Source organism: Gymnogyps californianus, chromosome 7 (assembly GCF_018139145.2).
Source record: "Gymnogyps californianus isolate 813 chromosome 7, ASM1813914v2, whole genome shotgun sequence".
Lineage (NCBI taxonomy): Eukaryota > Metazoa > Chordata > Aves > Accipitriformes > Cathartidae > Gymnogyps > Gymnogyps californianus.
This window is the reverse complement of record NC_059477.1, coordinates 19,672,626-19,694,906: the sequence shown is the minus strand read 5'-3', so window position 1 is coordinate 19,694,906 and position 22,281 is coordinate 19,672,626. Positions and strand designations below refer to the sequence as shown.

General features: G+C 41.0%; 1 protein-coding gene across 1 annotated transcript; it reads right to left on the bottom strand.

Moving 5' to 3' along the window:
- Positions 1–2,465: 2,465 nt before the first annotated feature.
- Positions 2,466–5,997, bottom strand: ATP5MC3 (ATP synthase membrane subunit c locus 3). Its single transcript, XM_050899847.1, has 5 exons — positions 5,917–5,997; positions 5,759–5,836; positions 4,692–4,769; positions 4,132–4,325; positions 2,466–2,712 (listed from the first exon to the last, which is right to left on the bottom strand). The coding sequence occupies exons 2-5, from the start codon at positions 5,795–5,797 to the stop codon at positions 2,598–2,600; spliced, it is 426 nt and encodes a 141-aa protein (XP_050755804.1). The 5' UTR covers positions 5,798–5,836; positions 5,917–5,997; the 3' UTR covers positions 2,466–2,597.
- Between the last annotated feature and the right edge of the window lie 16,284 nt (positions 5,998–22,281).

Sequence of the window (22,281 nt, the reverse complement as noted above, 5' to 3'; positions counted from 1 at the left end):
ACATTTATAGTTGTCTCTTTTGTGAGCATCTTAGGAAAACTGAGAGTATTTTTTGTCTTTGTAAGACCACTCAAATTGACCAAGCTGTTGAAGTGCTCAAGTAACCACTGAAACTAAGCTCTGTTTTGCAAGAACAGGGAAAATAGAGGAATAGAGAAAGGGAGTCAATGTGCCCTGTGATCATTCAGATGTGAAAATCTGCTCATCACTCATTGACTCTAAGCCCCTTATTGTCTTTAAGGAGGATAATCCCCTGCGTGAAGGTTTGTTGCCATGTTTTGAAAGTCCTTGATTAGTCTTTATCTCTAACACCGAGATCTGATACCAAATAGCAATTTTGGCCCATGCTCACCAATCTAAGAGTGAGTTAAAAGGTAACAAGCTTGGGGAGATTGCTACTACTAAAATAGACAGGCTTCACATGCATATACAGGGTCACCCAAGATGTCTGCTGCGTGTCAGACAAGGCTCATCATAGGGAAAAAGACACATGTTGACAGGGTGAACACATGGGAAAAGACGGGATGTAAATCCAGAAATCATTATTCAAACTTGATTCAAGTAACTCAGGGTAACTCAAGGGGCTTTCTTATTGAGGTTATGGAGCAATAGCTTAGCCAGATCTTCTGACACCAAACACACAATTACAACTCAGCAGAACCATTTTATACGCAAACAAATTGATAAGTACAATTAACAGAGATGGAACTAGACTTGACCAAGACAAGCCTGAAGAACCTTGTCTGGCCAAATCCCAGTGATATGGAAATCTGAAGCTTGAATTAAGCTAGTCCATGGTATTAGGAAACACGGATTGCCACCTCAGATGCCTGCAGAGATCTCTACAGTACTGAAAGAACAGAACAAAGTTCATCACCTACCAGGACAGCAGTACACAGATGAGCTCTAGCCTAGAATTCTACTAATGATTATCTACCTTTCATCCAGGGCAAATGCACTGTATGTATGAAACAGAATAGCTTATGAGAATGGCCAATAGCAAGTTCATAAAATAAACACTGCATGAGCATAGACCACATGGAAGATAGCTGCAATATGCTTTACCTCCTACCCCTCTCTCCCCCCCCAAAAAAACCACTTCCAGACCTAGTCATATAAGGCACTACTAATACTGCGCTAGAGCTGAGTAAAGATGCTGCATATTCTACGCTCCTAGACCTCACATATATAAAAGGATGCTCTCTGTATTTACACAAACTTTTAATCCTTTTGAGAAGATGACTATTTTCTCCTAAGAACATATGGGGAAAGTAACTTCTCATGCTAAGTCCAAGTTAGGCCACATGAATCATAGAATCATTTAGGTTGGAAAAGACCATGAAGTCCAACCATTAACCTAACACTGCCAAGTCCACCACTAAACCCTGTCTCTATGAACACCAATTTAGTATTTGAATTCAGATGAAAACAAAGGTCTTACCTGCACCTTGCACTGATCTGAGAGCCACTAGTCATTTCTCCATTTCCCTAGGGATAGGCAGCTTACGGGAAAAAGTTTCCTAGATTTAATTCAGTAATTACCCATTTAACAGCAAGATGACAAAGCTTGTAACAAGCTTGCTCACGTTCTTCCAAAGTTCAGCTTATATTTGTCGAATGATCAGACCTAATATTTAATATTCTGAATAAAGTTTACGATGCTATCAACCCCCCCACCACATTAGTATGTAGTAGCACACAGTATGTTGCTGTAAGTGTAGACAACCGTAAATGCATTTAGATTGTTAAAAGACAGATACTGCGAGAAGCAAAGCTTGATACTGCAGATATTTTGTTAATAAAAATGCTTTGATCCTACTGCTTTTAAAAGAATTTGAGAGAACGCAAGGCTGACTTTACAAAATTAGGACGCTGGAAGTTCTCCCTTTTATTAGGTGATGCCAAGAATGCAGTAACTACGTAAGATTATAATATCAATATAACACAATTAAACGCCTTGGACTAACCTAAAGCAGTCATTAGTTTAGTTCAACTGGGACATTGGTCAGAACCAAGTGGAAAATTTTTACCATGGTGATCAAAGTTTATAGTGTAACTGAAAACTGATGCAAAGAGAACTTTCCTAGCACTGTTCATGGATTTGTGTTTAGCTCCTTCTATCAAGAGGTGCCAGAACACCTTATGTGCCAGCTAGCCTGAGAAAAAACAAATTGTGCACAGAAACAGCTCTGGAGAAGTTTGAAACATAGGTGAAGGAACAAGGTCAGCAGTATAGCCTTTCACATTTAATCTATGTATCCTTTGATCTTTCAAAGATATGCCACATTAATTTTAACAAACAAGCCACATGCCCATATATTAATAAATAAAATGTTTGACTTGAAGTCATTGTTTGAAGGGTCCTATGCAATATGTCATTATCAGGAGAAATCCATGGTGACGGAATGACAAGACGCTGTCTTCCAGATATCCTAGTGAGAAAGATAATAAACGCAGGCAACAGGTTGACAGTTAAAGTTGTTATCTTTAATGAAATGACTTTGGAAACAGCATCAATTTCCATGATACCAACATTTTGGGAGTCCCATAAAATGCAGAGTTACATTCCAATGCCAATGTTACAGGCAGATCTCCTTTCACATGGCAAATAGAATCAAGAAAGCAACCATCAGACAGAAGAGACCCATAGCTTCAGACAGGGCGAATCCCAGGATAGCATATGAGAACAGCTGCTGCTTCAGAGAAGGATTTCTAAAAGAAAGCGAAGGTGTAAGACCTTTTTAACTTTACAATTAAGATGTTTTCCATACAGTTTAATGCATCTGACAGATTCAGAACCTCATACTTCCTTGCCACAAATTCTGTAACAGGAAAATCCAATAAATCCAAGCAGAAGTAATTTTTAGCAAGGATTTCATTGAAGACAAATGAGTTGGCAATTAAGACTAGACTCAGGTTATGCAGATTGTATATGGCTTTTCCAAATGAGCACAGTTTTTGTGACTACATTCATATATGCTTTTGAATTTGACTTCTCTACATACTCCCATGCAGGAACTATCAGCACTATGCTTTACAAATTTATTTCACATCTGTGACATTAGAACTATATTCCGAGGAAGTTTATGCGTATAACATTTTAAGTAGCTCTCAGACAAATACAGGAACTGAAACCACCTAGAGCAAAAAAAGAAATACGCAGCAGTTTGTTGCAAAAACGCAATGAATTATCCCTCCAAGAAGCGTGTGGCAGAGAGAAAAAGCCTTCAGCATAATACCATGAAGTAATGTTCTACAACCTCTTGTTGACATGTTCATGCCAAATTCAAAAAAGGAGACATTAGTTTTGTAATGAAAACACTTATATTTCTTCAAGTGGAAAGTGAACTTCCTTCTCTCCAGTAGGGCTTAAAAATCTTTATTAAGAAATAAGACTTAATGAAGTCTTAACTGGTTGAAAGAGTAATGAAGAACATGAAACCTTCGGTAAAGGTTTCATAAAAAAACCTTTTTTATGCCTGTATCAGTTCTGCTCTTCCATGATACCATGTGAACTATTCCTACTACAGGAACATTGTAAACTTATCTGGAAGAAGTTCATCCTTACTATAAAATTGCTACCCTCACTCCCTTCAGATTTCTAGAAGGAATGATTACTCATTCAATAAAGTAATTAGATATTCTAAGATGCAAAGCTGAATGTGTTAGAAAACTGAATTAAGCATCCATTTCTAAACAACAATCCTGGCTACGAAGTCTAAAGCATACAAACTCACATTACTTATTACCAGTTTTCATACAGTTTGTCTTTAGGACTTCTGCCCTCACATGGCAAGAGATCCAGGCTAGATTTTTAATTCAGTTCTGGAACTGAATGCTGAAACGTTGGACTTCAGTGACCAAAACATTGACCAAGTCTAATGATCACATTTCTTTCATGCCTCTTCTCCAGGTAGTGTACAAAGTTCTGAATTTAACAATAGAGCCATCCTGATGAATATACTACAGTTTCATTATGATTCTATTTAGCCATGTTTATCATTAATAGTAATTATTAACAGAATTTATTACAGTGCCATCATCCTTACTACAACTTAGGTTATCTGGGGGTGCTGTCTCAAGATACATCTGCATGCAATTCCAGAGTTTTATAAGAGAGAGATTGATTACCTGGCATAACCAATGATTAGACTACCGAAGACTGTTCCAATACCAGCACCAGAACCAGCCACGCCTACTGTGGCAGCACCAGCACCAATAAATTTGGCAGCAGTATCAATGTCCCTGCTGATAGCACTAGTCTGGAATTCTCTAAGTGCTAGTCGGGAGACAGTATTTTGGGCCCCATTAAGTGTTGAGTTGCCCTAAGAAAACAAAACATGAAAAAGCATTATATTCAAACACAAACCATTTTCTGACCACTTTGATAGTGTTATTCTGCAGTTTTAAAAGTTGTATTAGATCCAACGTCTAGTTCCTCTTCCAACTGATGAGACTGTAACTAAGTTAAAAATTTCAGAATGTTACCTGTTCCACCTGAAAGCAATCAACTTTAAATGTGAAAGACTTCTCAGGGGAAACAGCAAGACAGCAACAAGTATTATTAGGTGCTTGACTTAAAGCAAGTTTCACACTATAGGTATTTGAGTTAGTACAAGTGAACTCTAGGTTGAGGACATTTAGGCTCACCAGGTAATTTAGGAAGATACAGAATTTTGTTTATAAGGTACCTCTCCATTCTTGACCTCTGGCCTAGACAACACAGATGCCGAAATTGGTCTGTACAAGACTCTTGATCCAGCACGGATCTGCAAGAGGAGGAAAGAAGCTATAAAAAGAAGAAACATTTGATCACAGCTGTTCCCATACAATAGTCTGTAAGATTATAAGGCTATTATCTACTAAGCCATTTGTCCTACTGTAAGACAGCAATTTTTGCATAGCTGGATATACAATAAACGATACAGAAGCAAATAATGCCATGCAATTTGATAGCACCGTTTTCAGAAGACGTTATTGTGAATAGCTACCTCATTCAATGAACCTGTACATGCCTTATACTGACAGAAAATGGAGCAAAACAGTAACAAGAAAGCCAGATAGACCAGCAGGCAATGATATACGTTTTGAAATGAAAAAATAAAAGGCATCAAAATGAATTCCAAAGTTGTTAAATGCACAGACATAACCTAGACTTTTAAATCTAGTGAGGCATAAATGAATGAATCCTCTTTCACAAGCGGCCTGCATGTGTCCTTGGGCTTCCAGCAGTCTAAGGTCATATCGGCTCTTACACAAAGCTCTTCCTGCAGGGGAAACCTGTGCCTGCACTAAGCAAAAACGAGACGTTCTGCAGGCTAGAGAGGACATTTTCAAGCACGATAGTCCCTTGTCTCTGCAAGGGCAAAATATCCCGGCCTCGCATAGGACAAGCAACAGGCTGGAGTTTGACCTACAACAAGGCACAGAGCGCAGCAGGCCCAAGAGCTTTTCGCTGCGCTGCCCTCCCCCTTCACCGCTCGTGTGGGAAGGCCCCTCACCTTGGCAAAGGGCCCTGGCCCACGCCAAGGAGGCGGGAAGGAGAACCCGGCCCTGCCGCAGCTCGCCCCCTCTCCTCACCCCTTCGCACTCGGGCGGGCAGCCCTCGGTACGGGCTCGTCCTAGGGGCCTGCCGTGAAGCTCAGAAGCCCGCCCGACCCCCGGGCGCCCCGCGACCGCCGCCGTCCCCGCTGCAGCCCGGTACGCGGCCGGCGAGGAAGCCCAGGCGCCCCCCGCGGGCCCGGGCGCCCCCACTCACCAGGGAGGGCGAAGTGGCGAGCTTGGCGCAAGCGAACATCTTAGCGGGCGGCGTCCCGGGGGCCACAATCCGGTGTCTCTGCGGAGAGAGGAAGAGGGTGAGGGGGCGGCGGGCGGGGGGGGTGCGATGGGGGCGGATGGCGCGGCGCCGCCACTCACCCGCTCCGGCTGCCGCACCTCAGAACCGACGGGCTGGGGCGTCTCTGCGCAGGCGCGGCGGAGCCGGCGGCGAGCGCCCGGATGCAGCGCGGCGGAAGCGGGCGGGGCGCGGCGCCAAGGTCACTTTGTACCGACTCTATTGGCAGCGGCGGGGAGCGCACAGCGCGCGGCGCCTCGTCCCGCCCCGGCGCAGCCGCAGTCGCGCTGCGCCCGCCTCGCCACGGGGAGGGAGCCCGGGGGGGCGGGGCGGGGCGGGGCGAGCGTTGCAGGCGTCGGCGGTGACACGGTGGCGGCCCCGCTGTGGCGCTCGGCGGGGCCGCGAGCCCGACAGCTAGGACCGTTGATGTGACCGTTAGGGCCCTTAGCCAGAGCGGCGCACCGCACCGTAGACCCAGCCCGGCAGCCTCGCTGCCGCTGTAACCCCGCGTTTGGGGGCGGTGCGGGCTGGCACCCTAAGGGCCTGCGGGAGGGGAGGGGAGGGGAGCGGGGCGGGTGAGGTCGCTTCGCCCCGGTGGGGCAGCGGTTCGCCGTGTGGAGAAAGCCCGTTACGGGGAGAGCTTTACGCAGCTGTGGCGTCTTCCGCTGAGGGGAAGGAGGCGTGGCGCCGCCCCAGCGCATAATTGGCGGGGAGCAGGCGGCGCGGAGAGGCCTCCCCAGCCTGGTGAGGAAGGGGAGAGCGAACGCCCGTGTGCGGGAAGGCTGGTGCCTGACTGGAACCGCCACTTTTGTCAGGGTGCGGGACGTTCACAAGCTGCAGAAACGTACCCGAAACTCCTCAGGTCCCAGAGGGGCAAGATTCACAGGCTGTAAAAGGGGGGGCGTCAGAGAACACCTGAAGTGTTCAAAAAGTCCCTACTATTTAGTTAGTCATTTTTGCATGATGAGCAGGTTCACACCCAAGTAACGAAGAAATCCTTTTTAGTCGAGCTTAATCGAAACAAGGTTGTCGTTACTGAGCTGAGCATGTGTTCCCGAGATTCCCGCTTTAATCCCTTACATGTTCTTTGATGTTTTTCACTTGATATGGGGGGGTCATTATTTTAATGGTCATTTACCACTGTTAGTAGTATTAGTGTCAACTAGGAAAATGCAGAAAAATCCACGTTTTGGGTAAAACACTGGGAAACATGTATTTAAGTTGTTGCAAAATTTTTATTTGATACAATCTGTGCCATAAAAATAAATTTAAATTCTAAAAGTCTGTGTGCTACAGGCTGTCTCTGAAGGGACGAGTAAGAGGATACGTGCATTATATTTAGGGATGGGAACATAGCACATTCTCTTAGGAGTTAGCTGCTGGCTTCCTGCAAACTTGCATGGACTATTGATGTTGCTGTCACTGATTAAACCACAGGTGCCACACAGCTGAGATATACTCTGTATCAGCAACTTGAACACCCACCAACAAACATGATCAATAGGCACTTTCAATAGCTGCATACTAATGTTAACGATAATGTTGCTTTTATAACCTACAATGCAGTGTCTTCCGATCCTTAGGTACAGTGGAGTTGCACTCAGTTGTAGGTCCTAAGGTGAGAGACAACAGGACAGTTTGAATTTGCCAGCTTTCTGCTCCCTGCCTCAAACCCAACAGCAAGCTTGGTTTGGTTCTGGTGTGCATCCAGAGTCTTGGTAATAGAGCAGTAAAAAGGGAGTCTATAAAGGCCAGCAAAAGAGGTTGCAAGTTGCCTGCTTTTTTGTTTTCTTTCCTTTTTTTCTTTTCACATCTCACACCCATTGTTAGGGAACGGAGGTGAATGGGCAGATCTGCAGTGCCTGTCGAGTGTTTCTTCCATAGACAAACACTAAGTAAGAAGTATCAATGGCAAAACCCTTCTTTTCACTTCAAAAAAATTTTCAGTCTATGTGCTATTGTGGTAACAAATATTTCCAGCGCCATGAATAAAACCATAAAGCAAATGTGGATGCTGTACTGGTGGAATGACTTAAATGTAACTTGCTGCTGTACACTAACATACAAAGTGCACTATTTATGAAGTAGTGTACTTCCCTTAAGAAGTGTAGCAGTGAGGAGGCCATTTGCAACAAAGAAATTCGCTTGTTCATGGAAGGAGCACAGCAGTTGGAGACACCTTTTCTTCTTGGGAACCTAGTGGTGTGGACCTCCAGGCATAAAATGGATCTTCCCACAGCTCTCCTGAATGGAGAAGAAAGTGGACATTACACTCCTGTATATGCACAGTGCAAAGTCACATGGATTCAAAAAAGCGTTAAATGGAGACCCTCTTCTGTCACGAAGAAAGTGCCCTCTTCTGTCACAACTCCCACCCTGGAATGTTTTGCAAAAAATGCATTCACAAGCTGTTAGATCTGAACAACATCAAAACCACCATTAAATGCTTGTTTATTGTTGCTTTTAAGGCATAACAGCTGATATTATATTTTACATGCAACTCAGCTGTTGCTTTCAGGAGGAGTTAGAAGAGCAGTTACTGATCTCTGGGGACCATGTTCAGTTTAATTCAAGCAGAAATTCATAAAAAGAAGTCTTCTGTTAATCTCACACCGTTTCCTATCTGGTTGACCTGCTGCTAGGTCCCCAAGGAAGTGCATCGGTGCACTAAAGAGCAGTGTAATTTCTAATTGCTCACCACATTTTTGAAAGTCTATTTTACTTGGAATTTTATCTTATACTCCCAAAATCTCTTAGAAGAGATTCCCGGTTTTCCAACTGTCTCTCCCAGACAGGACCAGTTTTGCATGTGGGCAGTAGCCAAGGCTGCCAGAGGAGGTTTCCTCCCCATTTTGCCTCTGGCAAAGAAGATGCCGTGCAGCTGTTTGAGCAGTACATGGTGCCTGAAGTCCACTTCTCTCCCACAGCTCCCTGCTGCTGAGCCAGGTTTATGTCGGGGCAGTAAGAACAGCAAGTGAGCACTGGCTGTGGTTCACTAGTGTGGCCACCTCCTTTCCCAGAAAGGAAAGAGAAAGATCATCCCAGATTTCCTGAGCCTTCTGAAGACTTCCCTTGAAACCATAAAGATTCTCCCAGTCATTTTGTCCTTATTTTTAGAAAAGCAACAGTCTGTTTCATCTTCACTGCCAAGCAGCTCATTTCCTAGGTACGCCATGTAATGGATCAGTCCTACAGTGACATGCAGTTTCACTTTGCAACCCTGAAATGCATTGGTATCTACACATACCAGACTCTGATTGTTACAACACATGAGTATCAGCAGAACAGATGTTGCATACAAATGGCATTTTTCCGGTGACTTCTTGAAGAGATCTATCAAGCCTTATATCTGTTCAGTTTGCCGGCCAGAAAGTGAGTAATAAGGTAACTGGGCACAGTACCTGTAAACTGGCATGTCTGCCTGGTAGATACGGGTTGGTTTTCCTCCAGGTACAGACGAATTTTGGCAATTGCAGATTGGCTCAGTTGAACAAGTAAAATCCTGTACAATGCTGAATAAGTGAGTGTGTCCAGAGTGCTTTGCACCAAAGGGCCCGTCAGAATTCAATATTTATTATTAATAACTTATAAAAGATAAATGTCTGTTCTATATTTGCTGAAGGAGAAATCTTGGCTAGTCAGGAGAAATCCCATTGTCCAAAGCCTAAATAAAAAGTGCTCCTTCTAGATCGAAACCTATTCCTTCAGGTTAAATTTTATCTCCCAGCAGAGGATTATTAACTCAAAACATGTCACACACTCACACTAGTCTTTTTTTAAAAACTGTTTTGAAGAGGAGATGTGTCTGCAAAACCAATATATTCCAATAACTGTTAATTGTTGGAAGAGCCCCAAAGGATGAAATTGGATCAAAGGCCTCCTGAGATCGTGCTAATGTTTTTGAAATGTTTTAAAACGTAAAGTGGTGTTATTACCTCAGGGTTAGCTCTCTAGAACTTCCAGATTTATGATGTACTTTGCAGGGCATTGATTGATATTGATTTACAAAGTCAAGGTTTTTCGGTGTGTTTCACAGCCTGGGCTGTGTTTCAGTCTGGAGACTATCTTGCACTCCTACGTCTTCATTCACAACTGTGTGGTTGAATCTTCCCATTCAGGACTGCGTAAGTCCTCTCAGATAACTGGCGCAATGGCTTGTGGAAAGAAGGTATATAGAGCAGAATTAATATGCTTCAGAATATTTAAACCAATTTAGCTCTGGGAAGAAGGAGTGAAGCCATTATTAGATGGCTCTGTGTCCTGGTTTCGGCTGGGATAGAGTTAATTTTCTTCCTAGTAGCTGGTACAGTGCTGTGTTTTGGATTTAGTGTGAGAATGATGTTGATAACACACTGATGGTTTAGTTGTTGCTAAGTAGCACTTATCTTAAGTCAAGGATTTTTCAGTTTCCCATGCTCTGCCAGCAAGCAGGTGTGCAAGAAGCTGGGAGGGAGCATGGCCAGGGCAGCTGACCCGAGCTAGCCAAAGGGGTATTCCATACTATAGAACGTCATGCTCAGTATATAAATGGGCGGGAGTTGGCCAGGAGGGGCGGATCGCTGCTTGGGCATTGGTCAGCGGGTGGTAAGCAATTGCATTGTGCATCACTTGTCTTTTCTTGCGTTTTATTTCTCTCTTTTTTTTTGGTATATTCCTTTTCATTACTATTATTACTATTATGATATTATTATTCTTAGTTAGTAGTGTATTTTATTTTACTTTCGTTATTAAACTGTTCTTATCTCAACCCACGAGTTTTACTTTTTTTTCCTGATCCTCCTCCCCATCCCACTGGGAGAGAGGAGGGGTGAGCAGCTGCGTGGTGCCTAGTTGCTGGCTGGGGTCAAACCACAACACTCTGCTTTAAGTAGAAATTCTCTTGGTAACACACTCTTTATACCTGTTTACCATATTGATTATTAGCAGTTGGCAAATCTTGACATAAGTAATGTTGGGAGTTTTAATTGCCAAGTTGGCTGGATTGGAAGTGATGCTTTATAGGAAAGCAGATGATAAAGTTTTTTCTCATCATTGTAAACTCCTCCTTTACAGGGGAAAGGGAGAATCTGTTTCTTGAGTGATCTTTGTCCCCCAGAGTACTTATCCAAGCTATTTTTTGCTAAAATTAGTTTTGGTTTAGTCTCAACAGCTCCTTTTAGTAGAGAGCTGAAGGCAATTAGAAAGTAGGGCTTATTTAGGCTGTAGAGCATTCTGCTCAACAGTCCATTGATTATTTTAACACCCAAGTCCTAGAAACGGATGGCATTAACCACAAATATCATACCGTGTTCATACTTAGCAAGATTCTGAAAGTATGCTAATACTGTTGAGACCATTGATGCAATTTGAATTGAATAGCATGATAATCCTTGTCATGTCATTTTTGGGTCTCTCACATCTGCTTTAAATGGTACAATGATTATATACGTAGGGTCTACTACTACCATAGCCATTATACATCAAAATGGGATGTTGTCAAGAGGAAAACCATTCTGCTACAGCAGAAATTCAGCATGGAAAAGAGGCGTTCTCGTCTTCATCCTAGCTACTGGATTCTGGTGGAAAGTGAGATCAAGGCTCCAGGGAGCCTTGCCAGAAAAGACTGGTAGAGCTGCTCTCACTCTGGATAACAGGCCCTATTGTCCAGCATTCAGGTTCTGCTGGTTAGCTTCAGGATGCTGTACAACAGTGTAAATATGTAAAAATACAGCCACCCTTTTGTAAAACCCAGCATGTCACAAGGTGGAAGATGATCCTGTATTTTTAAAATTCATTTTATATGTCAGCAAAAATTATAAATTGTCTAAAAAATTCTGATTCCACATTTTAATGTAATATTTATTTGTATTTGCAATATAACTCAAAGTGAAAGAAAATGTTAGGTTCATGAATAGTTTCACTTTATGCTTCACATCTACTACACCATGTGTGTCAGGATCGCCACATTCAGGGTGAGCTTTCATGTATTTAAAAATCATTATTGTGTATCTACCCAGTATTTTTTGGAAACTGATTTTTGAGGGAAAGCAGTAATAAAACAATACACTGATGTTTAATCAAAGTAATTATTATAAATACACAGAAAATTCAGAACCTTTGGAATGAAAGTACATCTTCATGTATTACTTTAGAACAGAAACTCCCTTAACTAAGGTGTCTTACTCAGATGACTCATGTATTTCCCAAGACTGTGTTGCAAAAAACAGCTGATACCTGAAATGGTCAGGCAGTTTTCTAGATTAGATTTCTAGTTTACAGAATATCACTGGATTAAATGAAAATAAATTCAGCAATGCTTTTCATTCCTACTAATAGTATTAAACACCTCTTTAACAGAAAATAAAGTTCAGCTGTAAGTTGACACTATTAGCTGCACTGGTTAGAACACAACGTCAGCAACCCAATTTTAAGCTCTTTCATATGATACATACTTTCTGATAAAACAGATCCAGAGAACAGCACAGACAGCCAAGACTTTGGCCATATTAGAGCCAGTGTTTCCAAAAGCGTCTATAAATTTTGGTTGCTGAAGTTGAAGAAGCCCAAAATGGAGGGATGTTTTGTTAGTGGGCTCTTCTGAAAGTACAAGCTTTTTGTGCAGGGGTAATTGCAACCCCAGATTCTTAGTTTTTAAACAATAGTACCTGGGCTATTTTTGTTAGATTTTTTGTTCTTCTTGTTTCTCAGAATCATGTAGATGATCCTAGGCAAGTCTTTTGGGGCAATATATTTTGGCTGTTCACAATCTGAAAAGAGAAATAGGAAAGGTAGCTGTTCGGTGCTCAAAAAACGTAGGAATTACTAATTCCTGTTTGGAGTTTCAATTAGTGTTTTGGATAACTGATCTGTTATGGGTATTTGTGCCAGGTAAAGAGCAAAAGCAGGGTACACATGCATCTGCCAGAATTGTGGCAGAAGGATTTTGTCTTCCTCCACGCTCTCCGCAGAGAGTATAGTTCCAGTGTGTAATCCCTGGTGGGAGGGGAAATGCGACTATAGCCCATTAATACATGCAAGATTCATTTGCCTAATTGTAAATGACGTACCTTCCAACTATGAGTTTAAATTCTCATACACTTGCAAATTGCTTTGGGATCACTGCCTGAAAGGCACTGTATAAATGAAGAATATTCATTATCATCTGAAAGCTCTTCAGTCTGAACCACTTAGCAGAAAACCTGTGGAATCATTTTGACTCCGGTGCACAGGTTCTGCCCTCTAGGACCTGGTGCCAGTCTGAATCCGGAGAAAAAGTTATTCTAATTCACCTGACTACTGTCATGCTTTGCGTGGCTCAGATGAGCTGTTTTTAAATTACTACAATTAATTTCGCTCATAGTTACAAAAAAATCGTATATTCTTATATTCCGTACCTAAAGTACAGAAACCCTGGACAGCCTGCCATTTCTAAATTCTTGGAAAGGACTCTGTCCCTAATATTCAGACTTGATGAACATACTGGTTCTCTGGCATGCCTGCATTCACTCCCATCTGTCGTGCTGGCGTTGTTCCCACTCGGAATCATCTATGCCAGTTTCAACAGGGCATAGGTGCTAACCAAACATGGTTTTAGAGGGACAGCTTTCATAACACAGCAAGTGCCATCTCTTTTGCCAGGAGATCCTGCTGTTTGCAAATAATTCCAGCTTAAGGCCACATGCTTCATTACGTGGGATCACATCTGTAGATGCTTCTGGGCATTATAAAAAAAAATCAACAAATGTCTACTGTATTTCTCTTTCAGTTTGGCTCAGTGCTTGGAATTTTGCATGTGGAGAATGAATGCTCTGCACCTTGTTAACAGGAGAGAGCCATAGGCTGTTATATGCTCTGAGCAGTCTTAACAGGTTTCTGCATCAAAGCTGGGGCAACAAACTGCAGAAGTTTACCAGAGCTGCGCTGCTTTTTCAGGTGGCCCTTGATTGCTTTGTGTCTATGGTATATTCTGAGGAGAGAATGACAGTGTGTGGTGCCTTTTTGCACCACAGCTTTTGCCTTTCCAGATTCTGAACAGATTTGTGTATAAGGCATATTCTGCCTCCGCCCGATTGTAAAGTGGCATATATGTACAGCAAAATTAATACTGCTTATTAAACTTAATATTCTATTTAATGCTCTATATAAGATACATAAATATTATAACAATATATTCTACATATAGCATTAGTATCATATTAATATATTATAGCTGCACTTGACTCCTGTTTTGCCCCACTGAACAGATTACTTGTGTTAGCAGAATTACTCTGTACCGTATAAGGCTAGAAATGGCTTCAGAAAGAGGAAAACCTGTTCATGAGCCTCACCTGGACAGCCCACCATGCTCAAATTTAAAATATAATTTTGTAGTTAAGCAAAAGAATATTTTGCTCAGAATATTTCTCCAAAAACAATATTTGGAATAAAATAAGATTCAGGGCAGATAATTTCCAGCCATACATTTCCAGTCAGAATTACTGACTTTTAGATAATTCGCCATCCAGCCAGGATCTGTGGAAAAGAAACCAAAAAACACAACCCCCTCGACACTCATAGTGTTTTTACAGTAGTACGCTTGCAGTATAGCACTAGGAAAGACCATGTTCACATGTCCTGCATAGAAATATATTTTTGCAAATCATGAGAGGTGTTCTCAGTTGTTTTCTTTACTAGCAAAGCACCTAAGGCTGTTTTGAATTATATTTTACATCTCCCTGAAAGAATACTGAATTTAAGAATGTGCAGAAGGGTCCAATTTTTAAAGGTCCTAGCATTTTCAAGGATGCAGAGTGACAAGTAGACACATGAATATATTGGAAAATTCTGTTGAGAATCAAGGTCTAAAATTACCAAACATTTGTATTGACTGTACATTTCAGAGTAGAAATGTGTACATTTCTGATCTTTTTTTTGTTGTTGTTTAGCATAAGTTTATGAAATTGGGTACAGTTGACAAGATTTCATAGGCTTTGAAGCATACTTAATGTGCTTCTCCTATGCTATTGAAAAGTCAAACTTCAAAGTACTGTGTTGAGCTCAAGAAACAAAGATAACCAGTCTCATTTCACAGTACATTACTGTATCAGTTGTTCCTAATCTTTACCTCCTCTCACCTGTCTTCTGTCCTTAGTCTTTTTGGCAGCTAACCTGACCTTCTGGACTGTTAGCACTGATTTGTTTTCCATACCACTTGGACTCAGAGACACTCTTCCCGGCCCCCCCCCCCCCCCCATTTTTCCTTCCCCTGGCTCCTAAAAGTACTCCCTCATAATAATTTTATTCCTTGGGAATCATCTCTCCCTCAGGGAAGGTGAGCAGAGTGGCAGAAGAGCTGTATGTTATTAGTGCCATGGAACGAAAAACCTCAGGGCTGATGCTTGAGGGACCAGGGGTTTTCCACCCCAATAGCTCTTGAAGGGTGAAAAGAAGGTTCTACTCCAGCACAGTCAGACCAGCAGCTGCCTCATGTCGGGGCTGTTGCGGTTTTGAGTGAGCTGTATTTCGATTGTTCCTTACCAGTCACAACGGCAGAGTTATAAGACAAAAATCTGGCTGCCTGGTAAGAGTCTCAGCTGGAGATGTTGCAGTGAGGAGCCAGTCCATTATCTCTCTATGCAAACCTCAAATCTTTCCCATAAAATATGAAGTCAGCCGTGGTACTCTTGTTAGGGAGCACCTAACAGCAGCATAGCCAGGCCAGGCAGTGGAGTAGTTGTAAAAAGCTACCTGTGTTTGTTTAGGCAGCTTGGAAGCTTTGGCTCATTGAAACTGCTATCTCAAGAACACCGATAATTAAAGATAGCTAATTTGAAAAAGCCATGGCTGGATTGTTCCTATTCATGGCTGGATTGTGTTTTTAATGCCTCTAAAATGACTAATAGTGTGTATAAATAGTGACATCCAGTGTTCAGTTAGATCAACCACAGGTCCATGTTCCGTAAGGTCATTCAATTAAAAGATTTATTACACACCCTATTTAAAATGCCTGTGTAAAGATAGTAGGCTAATTTGAATATTAACTACCTGCCAACTTCAACACACCTCCACAATAAAAATTTCCTTCCTGGCTTGTTGGGGAACAAGAATGGTGTGGCTTTTGTATAATGCTTTAACTTTCTTTTTTATGACAGCAAGCGTCTGATTATTCCCAGGTGTTCTTGATTTCTTCTTTCTCTGCTCCTGTTGCTATGAATGTGGCCATTAGGGCAGCAGTCATAAAGGATGTGTTCACCACTTCCTTCTCTGTCTGTCTCTTAACATAGCCACAAGTCCACCGTCTTCTATCCACATTAATTCCCTGAGGTATCCACACAGTATTTGTGTTGACTGCCTTAATTTTGATCTTCTCTAATCATTCCCTGCCAGATGGCAGTTAAAGTTTAATGGTCCCTGTAAAAATAGTTCCCTTTCTTCTTTTAATCAGTCACGTGTGTTTGCTTAGCTAACTGTTAGATGTTCAGAAAGCATGAAGGGACCACCAACACAATTACTTCAAAATACACATCCGTATTGTGACTTCAATGTTATGTAAAAGTAAAGGGTTATAGGATAAACAAGATTCCTCGAAATTAGCATGGGCTACATGACCTTAAATTTTCTGTGTTTCTTTAGATATATTAGAAAGATGAAATTAGTAATTTGTGACATTTCATATAATCAAATGTAGATTATTTTTAGTATCTTCTAGGTTCAAATGTTTGTATATGCTATGCTAGAAGGCATATGAGTATTATGGTTTTGGGGATGAATTGAGCAACACACTTAAGCAGATGCTTAACTTTAAGCACATGTGTATGGCTAATGATAGATAATGCAGCCTTGAGCAAGGTACTTTGGCATATGCTTAATGTTAGGCCCCTAAGTAGTTCCACTGAAGTTATTTATCTTCTCTCATGTTTAAGACTACATATCAACGCCTAATGACACAGAACCTAAAATTCTCCAGTATGTGTTTACTTGATTGAAGCTTATTAGAGGTTTGAGGGTTTTGCTGAACCAAGAATTTAATTCAATTGCATATTCATGCTATGCCTAAGTAGCAAATCACTTTAGAGGCAAATGGTTCAAGCCATATCAGACACCTACAGAGTGAGCAGGTATTATTGTACCATTGAGGAATATGGAGAGCCTGGGAAAGTGATAGGCTAGCAGTCTAATCCAGCTCACAGTGCTGCCAGAGAAAAGATTGCTGTGGAATTAAATGGAGACTGGATCAGGCCCTGGATGCCTTGCCTAGAGCAATACAGGAAATATATAGCAGAGGCACTAACAGAACCCAGATCTCCTGATTCAAATTAGACTTCTTTTGTATCCAACATCTGTGTACACTGCAACTGGATGTGTCATTGCAGCCTGCACAGGCTAGATTCTAGATTAAAGCTTGCGTGAGAACGCCTACGCATACTGCAGGCATCACACCCACCTACACATCCCAGTAAGATGAGACTAGCAGAAGTGCAGACCATCCTACATTATTCTCCCTGGTGGAAGGCTGAGAACATAGGGATCCTTGTACCTTCCTCCAAAGCATGTTTTAACAACCATCTTCGAAACAAGTTACCAGATACAACGAAGTATGCACTGCAACACTACTCCCTGCCCCATTTCTTTGTTTTAAATGACAGTGATGGAACTCAGTTATACGGAACTTCTGATCGCCTTAGTGCTTTTTGATTTTGCCATGAATTCCTGGGAGTTGGACAACAAAGGGAGTTGCTTCAGCTCCAGTTTCTCCCATTATGCCTTAATTAGTGATAAGCAATTTGATTCTAACATAACAGAAATAACTATGATATTTCGCTTAAGATTTTGATCTGAAAGGAAAATTTTCTGTGCTTCGTCTAGGTATTTTTCCTCAGTTCCTTTTTACATGCAGCTTTTTTGGGTAAGCTCTAGGCCAGAGAGCAGAGACATAGATGGGACTGTTTGTATTATGATAATAACCAGATGACCTCATTGAGATCAGGGCCTCAGGGTACTGGATGCTGGGAAAAATGTAATAAAAGCCAATCCCTGCCCAAAGGAACATGAAGTCTAAATACACAAGCTATTTTGTAAATCTGGGACAGAGAGAGGTTGATTTGCCCAGTGTCAGACTGTGGCAGCTGCTAGTGACTCACTCTTGATCTCTTGTGCCTTAGCCAGTGGCCTTAACCCCAGCAGCATCCTTCTTCTCCATTTATATTTAATTAAAATGTCAGCAGAACCCAGCTTTGCTAAATTTTCATATGTCTGAGCTGTAAAAATCTGTCAGCTGTGGAAAAGTGGACATACCTTTATTTTTCTCTCCCCTAGTTTCCTCTCCTGTTTCCATATCAGAGAAACATGCGCTGGTTCTTTCCCCGCTTGGCTAAAGATTGCAAACATATAAACGATCAAAATAGAGCTTGCTGGGCTGATGATGGCTAATAGCAGGTGTTGAAGTGAAGGCGTTCCCCTGCGGACACAACCCATCACGGTTGGGCTGATGCCCAGTTCATAGGAGGGAACATGAATCTTTCAAATGGAAAGGGAGATAAATTGCATCTAAACACTCTAATGATGATAATGTAGAGAGACAGATGTGGTAACTGAGTATTAGAATCCCTCCTCACGCTCTTTACTTCTATTATACTATCACAGTATATACTATTGACTAATACAAGCCAGACGCAAAAACAGAATGTTGTTTGAGTTTATCCTCTGGACTTCTCCAGATTTGCACACCTTATAGACAGAAATATTTTTCCCTGGCAAATTGACACAAAGGTCATTTTTATAAGCTGATATGAAGAGGGCATTGGAAAGCGCTCACTGGCATTTGTTTCAGCTGTACAACTTTTGTTAAAACATTCACACTATAAAAATTGAGACAACTGCAGCTCAGAAATCCTGATTCTGGGCAAGGAATTTTGTTTCCTTGCGCCTAGTGTGGCCACTCACACCTTTGCAAAGAGGGTGCCATGCAAAGACTTGTAATTCAGAAGTGGTTTGGATCCGCCTTATATAAATGCAAATGACATAATGATTTCACAAGGTGAAAGGCAGCAGAGGAGGAGGTGCAGAGCACTGCCAAGTAAGTCTAAGCGTGGAGAATATGTAAGAACCACACAGACCATTTATACACCTGATACAGAATATACCAGTTGTTAAGGCAGAAAGCCAAAGGTAATGAGCACTGTGAGAATTACGAGAGCTCCTTTTTGGCCCAGGTTCTTGCCTGTAATTGAAGCGCTATCCTCTACTGATCCTTCAGGTGCTATTGGAATGATTTTATCCAGGCTTCAAGGGAGAACCAATCCCTGAAGAGTGGAGGAAACTTTCTTTACATTATAGCTCTGTGCTAGAAGCAAGCTATGGATGTGACTCATGAGTATTCTTAATAGTTTTCAAAGAAAGTGAAATTCCTAAGTGAGGTTTTGATTTTAATTTAGAAAGTGATTTTTATGTGTGCTGCAAGATGAATAGAAAACCATATGTATGTTTACATATTTATGTTATTAGAACCTATAATGAAATGTACATTAAAGTGTCTATTGCATTTATTAGAATTTATATTTAAAAATATTTCTATACAGTATTAGAAAAAAAATAAGGCCAATAATAGCCATCCAGGAATATTCTCAATCAATTTTAACAATAGGCTATTTCTTTTTCTTTAACCAGCTTCTAATGTATTCACAGATAAGGAGTGGTTATAAGACATTCTAATCTTATTCCTGAATAACAGATTTTAGCTTTTTTTATCCTAGTGAGCTCCTTTCTCATCTACAGTATTGAATTTCAAGGAGTTGGTGGCTACTCCGTGATGCTGAAAATTACTTTCTATTTCTTTGTCAGTTTCCAGCCTTGAAATCTTTTTTAAAGGATAATCTATACTTGAGAAAATAGTCAGACTGAGAAATGAAAGACTAACTTGGCAATCTCATTAAAGTGCATGTAGTAGTCACTTAGCTTTCCTTGCCTTCCACATTCTGTCTTCCTTCATATGTTTTTACTTCAGTTACAAACTGTGTAGGACCAACACTTGTTTTTACTTTTGGCAGGGGACCTGGGACAATTGTGTGCTGCCTAAATAATCAAATCTATTTTTTAATCTATTCATTTTATGGTTTAGGTATGGGGCATCTGAGTTCAGAAGCATTCTTCAGAAATGTCCACTTGGGAAAAACTTTCCAAATCTTTTAAAGATAAGGTAGTAATCTTGGGAAGCACTGAGTGTATAATTAACAAACCAGAAAGATAAGCAAAATAATTATTGAAGCTGTGGAGAACATGCAGGTTTATAGATAACTATAATGCAAAAATTGTTTGCTGATAGTTCTACTTTTTTTTTTTCCCTGGGAGTTCAGTGATGTACTATAATGAAAGGGAGGAACTGTTAATTTAATTTGAAACTGGAAATTCAAAACAATGGGCTTTACTGCAAATTGGAAACAACGGAAAACCCCCGTGATTCAATCACTGAAAACCAGACTGGGCAAAGCACTACACTTGCTTGCACACCTGCAAGGATGAGGCAGACTGCTGTCTCTGTTGCTGCTGACATTGGTCTGGGAAGACACATATTTAATAAGTAACATTAAATGCACTCTGTTACAGGACAGTGCATATAGTTGCTAGTCCAATTACGGGAAGGACCTCCTTTGCCTTTCCATAACTACTTAAGGACATCACATAGTTCATTTCTCTGTTTATCAGTAAGGCATTCTTTGAGTCATACAAAACCAAGTACAGTGGTAGAATTAAAAAACCCCAAACAAAAAAACAAGAAAAAGGAGATAATACTAAATTATACTTTAACTATTGGTGGAAGTAGACTAACAAGTCTAATATCACAGAATCTTCCATGCTACCTAGTATCTTTACACCTTGTGGTAACAGTAAGAAATAGTTTTATTAGAAGGACATTTGCATTCGGTTTTCATGCAGAAGGCTTTTCTGAGAAACAGGAACACAAATTGTAGTATTAGGTGAGAGAAATACAGCAAAGCAAATCCATCTTTCTCAGAAGAAACTAAGTTAAAGAAAAATGAGTAGCTGTATAACATATCACTGCTTCTGTCAGAGTTCATAAGTCGAAGTTACACTGGTATATTAAACTGGCAGCTTATCCCCTTTTATTATACCGTATCCACCTAACTCATGAGGAAAGCATAAGAACATTAAAGAACTGCTTTTGCACCCATTACCTTTATATTACGCTTTGCATTTTTAATGCTTAGCAGAAGCTGTTGGTGTTTAAAAATCTTCACCAAATGTATCCATGCAGCATGGAAAAAGCTGAAGTCATTAAACTGCATGTCATACAACAGAATCATCTTGCATTTAATTACTAGATTTCTAAAGCAATTACTAAATTTGGCCCAGGTGCCTGCCTAGAGGGAAGCCAAGTTTTTCCTCCATTTTGAGAAATTAGCCTCCATTGTTTTCTCCGTGGAGAAGGAGTGTGCAGTAAGAGTGCTGCATGGCACAGGAGGCCACCTGCACGTAGGATGCCGTGCAGGATGTCTGAGTGCAGGCAGGCACGGTGCGTGTGGGAAGACCTGTCATGACAGAGCAGGTACAGGTGGTGGCTTCACCTGCCCAGCACGCTGTGGGAAGGACTGACAAGACAAGCTAGCCTTTCTGCAGGAGTTAGAACAAAGCCAGCCTTCCCTTTTTGATTGCATATAACTATTTGTTTCTTTACAGAGGAGTCTGCGTCCTTGAGTTTTTCTCTTATGTTTCCTATATGTTCCCATGATAACTTGACACAGAGTAAATATAAAATTTGTTTTTAACTACAAACAGGCATTTAGTAAATGCCAGAAATAACGGAACACTAAAAGTTTGGAAACAAGTAAACAGCAGTCATAGCAAAAGTGTGCTAAAGAAATTGGCTCATCTAATTTAAAATAGTAAAATGACCAAGTTCCAGGGCTGAATTATTCCCAGAAGTAATACCATGACTTCACTCAGGAAGCATTACTCAGTGGGATTATAGCTGGAACATTTTCAACCTTAAGGATTCATCTTCAGAAACATCATTCTTGGAGTGCAAAATATCCTGTGCTTCCCAGTCCTAGAATAGGGTTCTGTTAGTAACTCACATTTCTGTATATCACAAATTTCAATTTGCTCGTGAGTCATTTTGCTGTTCAAGAACTGTATAAAATGTTAATTTTACATCAGTAAAGGTTAAGAGTCTAAGGAATTCAGCTTTCATTGAAGTGTGGGATTTCCCTACACACTCTTGAAAATCCTGTCTCCAATATTAAAATACTTCACTTTTTTGTCCATGGGAGAAAATTCCATGCAGTTACTTATGGCCTCCCCTGTAAGATGTGAAAAAGGTATCTCCAGAGATAAGAGATAAGGTGGTCTCCTACCATGAAGTGAACTGTTTAGTGTGGTGAGGAAAAGAAGTTGGTTTTATTTATTCATTTACAAAAAATACCCAGAAGATTGACACTAATTCAAGCATGCAAAGCTGCATGACATGAAGAGCT